Source organism: Sciurus vulgaris (assembly GCF_902686455.1).
Source record: "Sciurus vulgaris genome assembly, chromosome: 10".
NCBI lineage: Eukaryota > Metazoa > Chordata > Mammalia > Rodentia > Sciuridae > Sciurus > Sciurus vulgaris.
The window spans coordinates 77,790,207-77,805,712 of record NC_136470.1 but is presented as its reverse complement, the minus strand read 5'-3'; the positions used below and the strand labels follow the sequence as shown (position 1 = coordinate 77,805,712).

General features: G+C 36.2%; 1 protein-coding gene and 1 long non-coding RNA gene across 4 annotated transcripts in view; one reads left to right on the top strand and one right to left on the bottom strand.

Annotated features, from left to right (window-relative positions):
- The window catches only part of SENP5 (SUMO specific peptidase 5), a 42,416-nt gene that overhangs the window by 4,927 nt on the left and 21,983 nt on the right, over positions 1 to 15,506 (bottom strand). For 2 of the 3 annotated variants that reach the window (XM_079156205.1, XM_079156206.1), the window contains exons 3-8: positions 11,195 to 11,300; positions 10,913 to 11,051; positions 10,613 to 10,660; positions 8,209 to 8,286; positions 4,819 to 4,956; positions 1,297 to 1,380 (exon numbers count right to left, since the gene is read on the bottom strand). In XM_079156205.1, coding sequence (XP_079012331.1) covers positions 1,297 to 1,380; positions 4,819 to 4,956; positions 8,209 to 8,286; positions 10,613 to 10,660; positions 10,913 to 11,051; positions 11,195 to 11,300 — 593 coding nt within the window. The remainder of the gene's footprint in view (positions 1 to 1,296; positions 1,381 to 4,818; positions 4,957 to 8,208; positions 8,287 to 10,612; positions 10,661 to 10,912; positions 11,052 to 11,194; positions 11,301 to 15,506) is intronic. The other variant, XM_079156207.1, reaches the window with a different exon arrangement.
- LOC306671086 lies at positions 1,387 to 13,619 on the top strand. The gene is made up of 2 exons (XR_013766582.1): positions 1,387 to 2,825; positions 12,522 to 13,619. It is a non-coding gene; the product is annotated as an uncharacterized lncRNA (long non-coding RNA).

Here is a 15,506-nt window from a genome sequence, read left to right as displayed (position 1 = left end):
CAGGAAACCTGTGTCTGTCCAGACAGTTGGTATCATCGTGTTTATTTTATAAAGGCATCTGGCCACATAAAAAGAGCTATCAAAATGGCAACCACAACTTATAAAATGTGGGAAATATGGGAAATGAAATAAAAACCCTATTTTAAAAACATCTATAGGGATACTTAGCTTTGCAGTCAGTTCTCTGACAAGTAAAGATGGAACTGTGGATCAGAGAACATTTGCTTGGACTCTGAACACTTAGATGGTAACAATTCTGCTTAGCAGTCTTCACTTTTCATCTCCTATTACACAATTCTGTCCTATTCTTTGAAAGAATCATGAAGGTAAAGAGTAAACTTCTAAAACAACTGCCTTACGTAGGAATATGAAAGATATTGGCTAAATTTAGAATACCTAGAATTCTAGCTGGGTAAATTTAGAAAATTTACAAGTTCAGTTCTGGTTTGAACTGGTGTACTAGAATATTAGAAACAGAAAACTTGAGCTTAATTTTAAAATTTAGTATGTGGTTTAGTTCAAGGTTGATCCCTCTGGGATTGGGTTAAAGGTTATTTCAAGACTCTGTCTATAATGCTGGGTCAAAGATTAAGACAGAACTGAGTTCAAGGACCTGCCTCTACCAATAGTTCTGATGTCTTTTACGGAAGGTCACACTTCAGTTTTCTCGTCTGTAAAATAAAGATGCTGTTCATCTTTAAATGACCATCTACCTCTTGGGTTGTAAGGATCAAATGATATCATTACAAAAAACACATTGTAAACAATAAAATAATGACTAAATTGTTGACACTGGTGTTCATGACAGGATTGAGAGACAGGCACTCTGGCCCATAAATAGCTTTAATGTCTATAAGTCAAACATAGGGCTGCATCCGTATTGTCCTCAGACTAAAGAACTGGGGACATGCCTGAAAAAGTAGCCCAGTGCTCTTGCACCCATAGTGAACCCAAATAGTCATTTAGCATTTCTGAGACTATAAGAGCAAGTCTGTGAGGCAAGAGGTAAGTGCCAAACCCCCCAACCAAAATTTGTTTTTCAGCAGAGCAACTATATCATTAGCAACTGTCCCAGGGATGAAAGGACTCAAGTTACCTGATTACAGGAAGCAATGGGCAACTGAGTAGCCAGATGACAAAGTACTAAATAGGCTTATTCTGAGTTGCCTCCCTAGAGCCTCCTCCAGGCTCTTCTTGGTCTCTGTCAGCAGTCTTCCAATGCTGTTACACACAATCACCCCTTGGATCATTCCCTCCCCTGGACATGCCCAAGTTTCATTTGTATCACATACTTACCTTTGTAACAGCTGTCTGCCAACCCTGAAGAAATTCAGGTCTATTTTTTTCTCTGGCTTCAGTCAGCAAATACTTTCTTATATTCTGGTTAAAAAGAAACCACAACACAGATGCTGTGTTCCATGAGTTGGTGAAAAATGAAACCTGCCCACAGCAGGTAGAAGCAAAGGAAGCCGAAACTGTGGCCCCACAAAATGGGGCAGTGTGTGCACGAAAGAGTTAGAGCTGGAACTTTATTTCAGAGCTTTCATATTGTTAAAGAGGACTTAGACCTCCTGTGCTCAAGGTATGCACTCAAGAGTGTGAACACTGGTGTTTACTTAATTACAACATTTATTGAGATGGTTAGCCACCTTTTCCAGCAGTAAATTGGCAAGACGAAAAGAAAGTTTTAATCAGTGCCAGTGCTGAAGAGAAGGAAGAAACCCAAGGCAGAAATCATTAACTAAAACTAAATGAAAAACATGTAGCTGTAGATGGATTCCTTAGTTTGGAAGATGGCAAGAACATTCTGAATACTGAATATGATCAAGTCCACTACTGAAATTTCTACCATGATAAAGACTGCTGAAGTTTCAAAATATCCATAATGCCCTCAACCTCTTTGTGCATATTTCTCTCTATATCAAGAGTAACATCAGAGGTTATGACTGCATATTGCTCTTCCAAACAAGTAACTTAAAGTTCTCAGAATAACGTATAAATAAATTACATAGAATAAAGGCAAAAAAAAGACTTGCCCTTAAAAATGATCACCTACACCAACAATGACTGAACATTTATAATGTGTTGAGTGCTGGGTATAGTGATAAAGAAAGCTGTTGCAGTCCTTGCTCTCAGAGAATCTACACATTTGGGAATTTTAATAACATTTTTCATCAACTCTTTGGAAATACAGGCCCCCAAGTCTCCTTCAGAGCCACTTTTATGACCTTCACACCTCCTTAAAAAAACTGCCTAGCCGCCCCTGCTTAGATGACTCTGATTGGTTTTAAATGACTTTTAGCTATCACCCCAAACAAGTTGACTCTCAGGATCTTTTTCCAAATGTGCCAAGTTATTAGCCAATTATAATTTGACCTTAAAAATGGGACCTCTGCAGGACTTGGGCAAAAATTGAGAAGATGAATTTTTTAATAACTGTGCAGAAGAACCAAGTGCCTTAATAATCCAGAATTGACTTAGAAATCAACAGCCTGTTTCATAAACAAATCCTGTTTAACTATCATTGGCTCCATGAAGGCAACTGTCTAAACCTTCTCTGACTCCCCAGTGTCAGTGCCTGACACAAAGCAGAGGCCTGGGATAGTATTTCCTAGATGAAATGATTTTCACAACACCCCTGCTCTCCTTGTTTGTTTTTCCCTATTTGTCCAGGGAAGAAACAGCAGTGACAGGCTCTGACAAGTGAAGGATGTGAGATGGGAAAGAAATTAAACAAAGTGAACTGGAAAACACAATCACATCTGATACTGGACTGACTCTTCTGTACTGGAGTTAGAGCACTTTGGGCCCAGGAAGATTCCACAGTAGGTTTTTTTTCTGGATTTCTTAAAACCACAAACATAGATTTTGAAAATTTGATCTTAGTTTTGTTTATACTTAATTTTTAAATTAAATGTTAAATATAAATATATTTAAATATATTATATTTATATATCATAACAAATATACAATAATTTATATATACAAACATGTGTTGCATATATTTAAAATTTTAAATTTATACATTTAAACTAAATAAATATATATTTTTAGTTAATAAAAATTAGAATAACCCAAATAAGGTGAAATTCCTTTATTAGTTCTACTCCTTTCTACACTTATCCAAAAGTAATTACTAAAATCAAAATTGTAAGCACCCATTCCATGAATTTTTTTTTAGAAAGTGGGTCCTATATTAGCCACACTGGCATTGAACTCCTGGAAGCAATCTTCCTCCCTCAGCCTCCTACAGAGCTAGGATTACAGGTATATGCCACTGTGCATAGGTCTTTGCATAATTACATACAAGTGTGTGTGTGTATAAATACACAAACATACATGCACACATAAATGTATTTTCCCCATAAGCAGATTATACCATTCTGCCACAACTGGCTTTTTTTGGGGGTGGGTGGAGGTGGGGATTTAACCCAGGGGCAATTTACCACTAAGCTACATCCCCAGCCCTTTTTATTTTGAGGCAGACAGGGACTCCCAAAGTTGCTTAGGGCCTCACTAAGCTGCAGAGGCTGGCCTTGTACTTGGAATCCTCCAGCTTCAGCTCCGTGAGCCACTGGGAATATAGGCATGTGCCACTGCACCCAGTGCACATCTGGCTTTTAAAAACTTAGCTATGTCTTGTAGATCTTTCTCCATTAGGATGCAGGGAACTACTATATTTTGTTGTTTTTGGTGGTACTGGGGATTGAACCCATGGTCTTGTACATGCTACCCAAGTCCTCTATGATTGTACTACATCCTCAGCCCTTCTTTTAAACTTTATTTTGAGAGAGGGTCTTGCTAAATTGCCCAGATTGGCCTTGAACTTGCTATCCTCCTGCTTCAGCCTCCCAAGTTGCTGTGATTATAGGTTCATACCCCCACACTTGGCTCAGAAGTTTTAAATTATGACATGGTTAAATTTATCAAACTATTCCTTATGTCTCTTTTTTGGGGGAGGGTTCTGTGTAAGAAAACATTCCCTATTCTAAGAACACAGTATCTTTTATATTTTATTCAAATGCTTTTAGTTTTGTTTTACAGGTAGGTATTTACTTCATCTGAAATGTTTCTTTTTAAAAAATGTTTTATTTGTTCTAATTAGTTTTACATAACAGAAGAATACATTTATACATTTTGAAATGTTTTTATTAGTGTAAGTATGAAGTAAGGATCTATATTTTACTTTTCTAAATGACAGTGAATTTTCCCAGTGTCTTACCTGAATAGCCTATCTTTTCCCAACTTCATCATATACTAAGTTTCCAAATATGCATGAGTTTTTTCTGCATTCTTCATATTGTTCCAATCTATTTGTCTATTCCTAAACCAATATAATTACAACTTTTTTAAAAACAGTGCTAGGGATGCGAGAGTGGTGATGCACACCTGTAATCTTAGCGACTTGGGAGGCTGAGGCAGTAGGATCACAAGTTCAGGGCCAGCCACAGCAATTTAGTGAGACCCTCAGCAACTTAGCAAGACTGGCTCAAAAAAAAAAAAAAAAAAAAAAAAAAAAAAAAAAAAAATTTAAAAAGCATTTTTAAGGGGAAGGGAAAAAGAGGGGGGCGGGTAGGGTGACAAAACCAAATTAAAACCAAATTAGGGCATGTATCTCAGAAGGGGATCCTGATCTTGAATAGCTGCCTCTCACCTGAGGAGCCCTCTTATAGTTCTTTTCTTTACCAACAGTTTAGAGGATTTTCACAATAGAAACTGTTCCTCTACAGTACTGACTTTTGCTGTTCTACCTAGAACTAAGATGGGACTGGGTCAATCACAAATAAAGTGAAAAAAATAGGCAGGATATTAACTTACCTCTACACAAAACTTAAAATGAATGCCTTGGGAATCATAAAATGAAATAATTCGATTAGAGAGTGTCACAGTAATGAGAGACCAGTGGACTTCTAGGTGAATAGGAATCAACAGAAGACTCTTTTTAAACAAATCAACCTAATAAAGAAAAGAGAAGGAAATGCAGCTGTCATCACAAAACCAACGACACACAGCAGCTTCCATTGACTTCTGACCTGCCCCAGGACATACAAGTAGGCAGTGTGAGCAAGAATTTGAACCCAGGTCTTGTTTTTAAAGCCCATGCTTATAACTACTAAGCTGTAACACACAATAAGAAAAATGAGAAAGTATTATTTTTCATTTAACCCACTAAAACTGTTTTATCAAATGGCTTACATTTTTCTTTTCTTGTCTTTTTTTTTTTTTTTTTTTTTTTTTTGTGATACCAGGGATTGAACTCAAAGGCATTCTACTACTAAGCTACATATCCCCAGTCCTTTTTACTTTTACTTAGAGATGGGGTCCCATTAAGTTTCCCAGGCTAGCCTCAAATTCACAATCCTGCCTTAGTCACCCAAGTCACTGGGATTATAGGTGTGTTACCACCATGCCTGGATTTAACCTAATTTTCTTGGGCATATTTTGACCTAGACTTAACACCTTAGGAAATAACCATGGTATTAGAAAACAGCAAAGGGTCTAAGTCTTCCATCTTTCTATGGATTTGGTACAGTAGTTAATATCATGAGCTCTGAAACAAGTTTGTTTAAATTCAAATTGTGGCTTTTTCACTCTTGGTTAGACAACTTTGGCAATTTTCTTAGCCTCTTTTGTGCCTTGATTTCCTCAACTATAAAATGCAGAAAGCAATAATACCTACCTTATGATATTGTTGAGAATAACAGTACTTGAAAAATGCACAGAACTGTGCATTTTAGGAAGAATATTGTAGGTTGTCAATAAATATTAATTATTATCATTATTACTACCTTGTCTTTCAGATGTTAAAATTGAAAACATCCTTAGTAATATTTACATACCCTTTATATCTGAATACATCCTTTACAATCCTAACATATCCTTTACAAGTTAGAAATAGTTGCTATTCTACTCAAAATTCCAGTTATATCTTGGATAAAAGATGCTCCATTAAACATCCATAAAAGAGTGAATTAATTTCTTTTTTAAAGTACTTTTTGAGACTATTAGTGATTCCTTGGGTTAAAACAATTACAATATCATTTTAAAGTATGTCAGATTTTTAAAAATTAATTTTTTAAGTCTTCCTCCTTGCTTTCTGATAATTGTGATGGGCTGACAGATCTGGCTCCATGAGAGTGTTATAGGCCAGACTCTAAGGGAAATGACTAAACAGACTCCATTTTGCTCTGAAACTCCATGTTATGTAGGAAATAAGTTTCTCCCATTTGAACACCCCACCTCTGTGCCCATCATCAGTTACTTAGTGTGACATATTTAACAATTCAGAATGATAATTCCTATGTAAAGAAACATTGCTCTCTTTTGATTCCTATTGCTCCTAAACAATGTACCATGTGAACAGTGATTGTGTGGATGTTAGTAACCATTCTTTAGTTTGTACCTACGTAAGGGTCATTTTGATCCACTTCTCCCTCTGTTGATGATCTCATGTTAATGTGTAATTTTGAATCATAGCAACAGACACTTATGATTAATGTGATTTTTGGTATTAAGAACCCCTACAAACCTGTGGTTGGGGCTGTTCTCCCAAAAGCCATTTTTTGGGGCATTGTGTGAGACAGTCAGCTGGCCAGCTTAATAAAGACTCTCAAATTTGGACTTCTCAGTGGTGATCAGTCTGTTCTTAAGTTGCACCCCATAACATAATCAGATAATGTTATGCTATAAATAAATCTTTTATCAGTCTATATGATCTTAAAGCAAAGCACTCTAGTGTTTTTGCTTTTCATTTTCTATATTTATAAATCTGGGGTTGAGGGAGATGGCCAAAAGAAAATGTAGGGCTGGGGGTATAGCTCAATGGTAAAGGGATTGCTTTAGTTAGCATTTATAAGGCCTTGGGTTCAATTCTCAGCATCACTAAGAAAACAAAACAAAACAAAACAAAACAAGATAAAACAAAAAGAACAACAACAACAAAAATCCTAGTAAGAATGAAATATAGGTTGAGCATCCCTAATCTAAAGTTCTGAAAACCAAAATGCTACAAAATTCAACAATACTTTAGCATGATGATGCCACAAGTAGAAAATTCTGCACATGAACTCATGTTATGGGTCATAGTCTAAAACCAATCACAAAGACTAGGGGTGTAACTCAATGGTGGAACACTTGCCCAGCATGCATAATGCACTGGGTGCAATCCCCAGCACTGCAAAAAACATAATTTAAAAAAAGAATTAAAACAAACACATATGTACTAAAAATACTACATAAAACTTAACCTTCAGATTATGTGTATAAGGTATATATGAGCCACAAATGAATTTTTTGTTTAGTCTTGGGTCTCATCCCCAAGATATCTCATTATAAATATGAAAATATTCCAAAATGAAAAAAATTCTGAAATTCAAAATCAAGCATCTTGAGTAGGGAATATTCAATCTATAGTAAATAAAATAGACAATGGTCCTTCTTTTTGAGGGAAAAACAAGTCTTTTCTGTCAAACCAAAGAGACTTCATTTTAGTTAACTTCCTGGGCTGTTATTTTCTGGCAACCCAGCTGTCTTTCTGAAGTTAGTATTTCCTCAATAGTAATTTGCATCCAAGATGGTGCAGTGAGCCCTGACCAATGTGCAATGGCCAAGTACCCCTATGTCAGGGATAAAAGACAATTTTACCAATTTCAATTTTGATTGCTGCACACCCTTATGCATGTAGAAGTAAAATTTTTGCCTTGGAGACAGAGCCAAATAGTCTCTGAGTGTTTATTTGGATTCTTGGGGCTTCCAGGACCCATCTCCTACCCCCATTAATTTCAACAACAGGGTCTCACTAAATTGCTTAGGCCTTGCTCAGTTGCAAGGCTGGTCTTGAAGCTGCAATCCTCCTGTCTTAATCCCACAATTAAACAATGAGATTAAAAGAAACTATCCCTGGGTGCAGTAGTGCATGCCTATAATTCCAGTGGCTCGGGAGGATTACAAGTTCAAAGCAAGCCTCAGCAACTAAGTGAAGCCCTAAGCAACTAAGTGAGACTCTGTCTCAAGGGGTCTGGGAATGTGACTCAGTAGTTGAGTACCCTTGGTTCAATCCCTGGTACCAAAACAAAACAATAACAACAACAACAAAAACTATCACATCAAAAAGTCTGTTTCTAAGTAACATCATATTGGCATTAAAATTACCTTTCCACTCAAAGAGTTTAATCCCCATTTCAAATTTAGAATAAAAAGATTTAATACCTTTTTAGTCCATCTCTTAACTCCATTATATCCTTTGGTTACCAGCTGTCTATGAAAAAAGCTGTTGAAGAAATGAACCTAAAACAGACACCAAATACAAGCAACCAGATTAAATTATGCTATGCCCAGACTTAATTCCAAAGGAAAATGAAATTTTTAAAATATCTGAACACAAACTAATTAAAATATACATATGTTTAAAATTTTTAAATAAAAATATTCCAACATAAAATAGACAAAAATCTGAGGAAAAATTTCTTAAAATACTAATCAAAATATAGGAAATCTAGTACTTGATTTATAGAAAATTCAGTTTAAATTTTTCATTAGAATGCCCTTCAGGTGTGGTCTATTGTCAGTGGGACAGTAATGAGATTACTCCAATCCAATCAAGTAGAGAAGTCAACTGACAAATCTTTCCAATAAATTAAAAGACTGAACAATTGAAATATGCTCTGAAAAAAATGAGGTAACCAATACCATGAACTTATTAAAACGGATTACAAAACTCTCCATTTGAAGGATGTGGATTTGAAGACTCCCATACATTTACAAGAAGGCCTTAGCACAATCATTTCTAGTACCCAAAATTACCCTGGCCATACAGAGTATCAAGTCCCACCTCCTTGGATTCAGATTTTGGCTTATTAAGTGGTATTGGCTCATTTGAGTTAGTCCATACCACGGTCTTGAAGCACTGGCTCTAACTCAGACTCACTTTAGTTGCTAAGACTGTTACCTTAGTGTGTGGTTCTCAGGGTGTGGTCATCAGACCAGAAGAATTGGTATCACCTGGGAACTTGTTCGAAATCCAAATTCTCAGCCCAATTCCAGAGCTAATACATTTTAGCACGAACTAGCAATCTGGTTTTACAAATCTTCCATGTGATTCTGATGCACATTCAATGAAAACCATTCAGCTTAACATGCATAAAAAAGAACCTGTGAAGTTATCTCTAAAAGCAGTGACTCTGTAACTCGGTTCATCAGAATCATTTGGAGGGCTTGCTAAAACATAAGCCTGTGAGGATCCAATTCCAGTTTCTGATTTAATAGGTATGTGCTGGGATCTAAGAATGTGCATTTCCCCAGGTGATACTGACACTGCTGGTCTGGGGACCACATCTTGAGAACCACTGCCTTAGTAAATGTCCTTTTAAGTCCATGAAGGTTTAGAATTAAATGTATAAATAATGAAGATAAATTAAACTCCTGAAATTAATACTTTCATGCTAAAAGTCTGAATGTGTTTAGATTTAAACTTTTTGATGATTAAGAGCATTTCACAGAACAATCCAATATAGCTTCATGATTTGAATTTATAATGCACAATGAATTTATGATTATTTAAGTGGAATGTTTTCTACATTGACAAATGGTACTAGCATCTGAGATTAATTATATTTATCTGTTTAAGTTTTTTGTTTGTTTGTTTATGCAGGACTGGGGACTGAACCCAGAGGTGTTCTACCACTGAGCCACATCCCTAGCTCTTTTTAGTCTTCTTTTAAGACAGGGTCTTGCTAACCTGCCCAGGCTGATCTTGAACTTGAGAGTATCCTTCCTCAGCCTCCTGAATAGCTAAGTTATGAGATTTAAGTACTTGGAAAGTTCTGCTACTTATCAGGTATTTGAGTTTTCAGAAAAAAAAAAAAAAAAATTATCGAATTTAAAAGTTTTAATATGTAACAAAGCTCTTAAGAGAATTTAGAGCTAATGGGGTTTGAGTGAATTGAGTACCACAGGTTTGACAGTCAAAAAAAAAAAAAAGGTGAAGATGAATACTATTTTACATTTTTATAAAGAGGGTAAGACTTTAATTGATTGATTTATGGTATTGGGAACTGAATCCAAGAGCACTTTCACTGAGCTGAATCCCCAGTCCTTTTTATTCTTCATTTTGAGACAGGATGTTGCCAAGTTGCCCAGGTTGACCTCAAAGTCATAAATCTTTCTCCTCAGTCCCCCTTATCAATAAACAAAAAAAGTCCCCTTATCAATAAACATATCTACCTAGACATAAATAAGAAAACATTGGCATTGTGACTTTCTCATGCTGAAGCAGGAGGATCAAACATTCCAAGCCTGCCTTGGCAACTTAGTGAGCACCTTATCTCAAAGTAAAAAAGAAAAAGGGCCAGGATGTGGCTCAGTGATAAAGCATCCCTGGATTCAATCCCTAGTACCACACATACACATAAATTATTAAAAATGCATATTAACAAATTTTGTAATAGGATATCCCTAAGTTCATGTAAACGTATAAATACATAAATGTATATATACATAATATAGCCCTTTTTAAAAAAATATATAAGGAATTATTAAATAACTAAAGTTTGAAAATAAAAAATTACTCATTTTTAATATACAAGAATCTCCTGAAGAGGAAGTTTTCGCTTACTTTGTCTGGGACTGCATCCATTATCAGCTCGCCGTACATATTTATGACCTATAAAAAGTAAAACCAATTTACTAACCCTATACAATTCAAAACAACCCAAGCACAATAAATAAAATTTTGAATAACAAGAATACTTGTAACAATAAAGGCTTGGGATCCTGGTATTAATGGATGAGTCACTTTAGTACAGAATAAAGAATATTTGATTAATAAAAGTAAGTGTGAGGCCAGTCCCTATATAATATTTTATTGACCAACATCCAACAACTTTTCTACACTGAGAACCTGCAATATACTAACCTGGTCATTCAGCCAATTCTGACCATCCAAGGTTGCCAGATCATCCATATCCAGCATATGTTTATTGTAGAATATGCGAAAGTTGCATTTTTGATGTCTGGCCCGATAGTTTGTTATTTCTCTATTGATAAATGGTTTTCTGAAACAAAGATTTTTAAAGAAAAGGTAAACATGAGTTCTACTCAATGCATTATTAAGTACCCTTTTTCTCCTAATTCAAGAGAAAAATCACACATGCCAATCATTTTATTTTCAAGGACTTAACTTTCACCACCGGCATACCTATTGGAAAAGTCTTCATTAAAGACATCTTTTAATCTTCCAAGGACATCTTTTTCACTGAGTGGGACCAAACTTCCATATTTTTTCATAACCTCATCTAGGAATCCTTAAATAAAGGAAGAAAGAAAAGTTAAGAGGGAAAAACAAACCATTTTCTCTCAATACTTAACTTATAAATAACACAACACATACTTAAGCCTATATTATAACATAGGATTATACTCCATATAAGGAAATCTTTTAAAAGTTATGACATTATTAAACAAAATACAGTAGATTAGGCCATCACCATTCTAATCTAGAGAAAAATTCTGTGGCATCATTTTACAGTGGATTTTTAAACTAGCAATGAATTGTTAGAGGAATTAGCTAAAACTAAAGATTGATGCCTTTCTATAACTCTTGGGGATGAATCCTATCTCATTAAGAGTAACATCCAAATGTTGGGGACAATGGTATGTGCCTATAGTTCCAGCTACTAGAGGCTTAGGCAGAAGGACTGCTTGAGCCCACCAGTTTGGGACACCCTGGGTTACACGGGAGATCCTGATTCAAAAAAACCCAAAGACATCTAGTTGGTTGTGATGGTGCATACCTGCAACCCCAGCACTGCAATGCTGAGGCAACAGGATTGCAAGTTCATTGTCACCTTGGGGTAACTGAGGGAGATCCTAGCACACACACATAAAAAGAATAAATAAAACGGGCTAGGGGTGCCAGGGGTGGTGGCAGCACATGCCTGTAATCCCAGAGACTCCAGAGGTTGAGGCAGGAGGATTGCAACTCCAAGGCCAACCTCAGCAACTTAGGGAGGTCCCACGCAACTTAGTAAGATCCTGTTTCAAAATAAATAAAAAGGGCTGGGGATGTGGATTAGTGGTTAAGTACTCATGGGTTCAATCCCCAGTACCACATGCACACACACAAAGCCAGGATTTATTTGAAAGAGTAACTATCAACACTGAATAGGAATATTAGTAAGACTGGCTAATGTTAGGGCTGGAACTATGCCACAGATGGTCCTATATAACACTATTTTTATGACTTTTAAATTACATCTAAAGTCTAAATCACCTTGTTAAATCTGCCCCAATTAAGTCACAATTTAGCTGAGTGCAGTGATGTACACCTGCAATCCCAGCAACTCAGAAGACTGAGACAAGAGGATGGCAAGTTTGAGGGTAGTCTTCAAATCAATTTAAGTAGTATGTATATACATACACATATATACATGTTTTATTTTGTTTTGTGTTTTAGTACTGGAGATTGATCCCAGGGATGTTTTACAATGGAGCTACCTCCTCAGTCCTTTTTGTTTTTTTTCCAGACAGGGTCTTGCAGAATTGCTGGGGTTGGCCTTGAACTTGGGATCCTCTTGCCTCAACCTCCTGAGTTGCTGTACAGGTGTGTGCTACCACGCTTTTTTTTTTTTTTTTCCTTTCTTTTTTTGTGGTATTGGGGATGGAACCCAGGACCTCATATGCTAGGCATAAACTCTATCTTGAGCTACGCCCCAACCCTATATATGCATTTAATGGCTTTCCCGGAAGGTTCCATTGAAGAAATGTACCTAAAAAGGCTCTAGGAAATAAAACCGGGACATTATTTATTTTTAGGTGATACAGAGATTGAACCCAGGGGTGTTCTCCCACTAAGCCACAGTCCTATTTATTTTTATTCTAAACTGCTAAGCCTCCAATTTACAATTTTGTCTCAACTTCCCAAGTAGCTGGGATTATAGACATGTGATACCATGTCCAGTCCAGGACATTATTTCTAAGTAAATACAAAGAAGCTGCAGAAAGGCTTAGAGGCTCACAAAAGCAGAGGCATAATAAGCACTGTTCACTGATGCTAAGCAGAGAGAGCGCAATACACTGCTACCAGGTTGAGTTGAAATGGGAAAAATGAGGACAATGTTAGCCACATATCCTACCCAGTTCCCTTGAAAACTTTTTAAGAATTGCCTCCGCTATGCATTAATTCAAAACAAACAGGAAAGATCAAAACAGAGTACTGGGAATGGGTGCTGGGTTTGTTTGGGGAGAGGGACAGAAGTGTAAAACCTGTATTTCCTCCTATTAATCACCCACCACAGTAGCTCCTAATTTAAAAGGCTTGTCAAGAGCAAAAGTCAGCAAACGAAAAAGGATGCTTCCTTTCGCCTGGTTCTGGTGTAGGCTTTAGACAAAGTCTGAACACAGGAAGGTAGTCCCATTCCAGCTTCATCATTTCAGGAAACAAAAATTTGGGGTTTCTAAACTAAGAATAGTTTATAGTGTTTACTGTTTCATATCTTAATAGTGATCTAAGCATAGCCTTGTGTCTATATGGAAAAACAGGCCTAAAGGAAGATAACAAATCCCAACACTGGAGAAACTGCATTTAAAGAACAGGTTTTATAGAAAAAAATGCCTCTAACAACCACCACATTGACTGTAGCTCCTCAAATAAGAAAGCAGCCTTCTCTACCAAAGGCACACCAGATAGCCAGGCATGCTGGCACAGGCCTGTAATCTCAGTGGCTCGGGCTGAGGCAGGAGGGCCAGGCCTGGTAATTTAGTAAAACTTTTGTCTCAATAAATGGGATGTAGCTCAGTGTCAGAGTACTGCTTGGGTTCAGCCCCCAATACCACAAAAAGCCAGGGTACAAATGGGATATGAATCCCAATTTCAAACTAGTATCATGGGAAAGAGGCATTTTTATTAACAATATTATTTCTGGGTGGTAATATTATGAAGATTTTAAGTTGTTATATCTGTACTTTTGTTTTCACTTGCAAATGATAAACATGGATTCCTCATGTTGTAGAGAGGCCCTACAAGAATGACAATGTCTCAGTGATAACACACCCACTATTTTCCCACTGGTACTGGAAGTAAAACAACATAATTAAAAGTACTTATCATAAGACAACACTTGCTTATCTCATTTAATCCTTAAAACTATCCTCTTTGTCAAGATAACTCTGCTAGAGTTGGGGATGTGGCTCATGGTAGAGCACTTGCCTAGCATGTATGAGGTCCTGGGTTCAATACCCAGCACTACCCTACTCTACCCAGCACCTCCCCCCCCCCCCCCCCCCCCAAAAAAAAAAAAAAAAAAAAAAAGCTTAGAGGGATTAAGTAACTACCTTCAGGACACCTAACTAGCACACAGTAGTACTAAGATTCTTATGTAGGTTATGCAATTAGAGAAACTGGGCTGTTAACTTTTATGCTCTGCCATCTCCAAAACAAGGTTAATTGCTACTCTCTCTATAAAAATAACTTTGGGCTGGGCACTATTCACACACCTTATAGTACTAGCTACTTGCAAAGCTGAGGCAGGAGAATCCTGAATTCAAGGTCAACCTGGGCAAAGGAGTGAGAATCTTTCTTTAAAGAAAGAAAAAGAAATGCAACCACTTGGTTCTGCAACAAAATACAATACAAACCTTGGAAAGATTCCATTAGTAAAGAGGTATGAAGTATCTAAGAATAAACTTAAGGAATGTATAAAAACTAGTGAAAGTTGCAAAACACTAAGAAACATTAAGTCAATTCTGTTTTTAGACAGGAAAACTCAATATTTTAAGAATGCCATTTTCCGCGAATACTATAAGCAAAAACCATACTTATTTTCTCCAATTTACAAAACAAATCCAAAGTTCACGTTGGGATAAAAATGAGAAACTCCTAGAAAATTTTAAAATACAATTAAGAGATGGGCTGAGGTTGTGGCTCAGTGGTAGAGTGCTTGCCTAGCCTGTGTGAGGCACTGAGTTCGATACTCAGCACCTTGTATAAATAAATAAAATAAAGGTCCACTGACAACTAAAAATTAAAAAAAAAAAAAACCTCTTTAAAAAAACAATTAGAGAGAGATGAATAAGGGGGAAGATGAGTGCATAATCTCAAATTATAATTATCTGTAGTAATTAAAGCAAAATACTGCTAGTATATGAACAAATCAGGACCAGAAAGATACTCAAAGGTAGATGGAATTTCTTAACCACAGAAAAAAGAATGAATTGCTCAATAAATAGTATTAGATTAATAACTGAATTTACAGCCAAATTCATTCTGGTGGAAAGAACTACATAAGATACCATCTTTACTTTTTTCCAAAGAATTATATTAAAAATAACACATTAACAGTATAGAAGAAAACAAAGAGTTTAGTATTTATTTTATAAATGGTGACAAGCTTTTTACATAGAAGGGTTTTTTTCCCCCTAATAAATGACAATGAACATTTTAAAATAAAGTGCAAAGTCATTCTGTAATTCCTTGTGAATTTCATGATTTTGAAAATGTATTTTTATTTTCT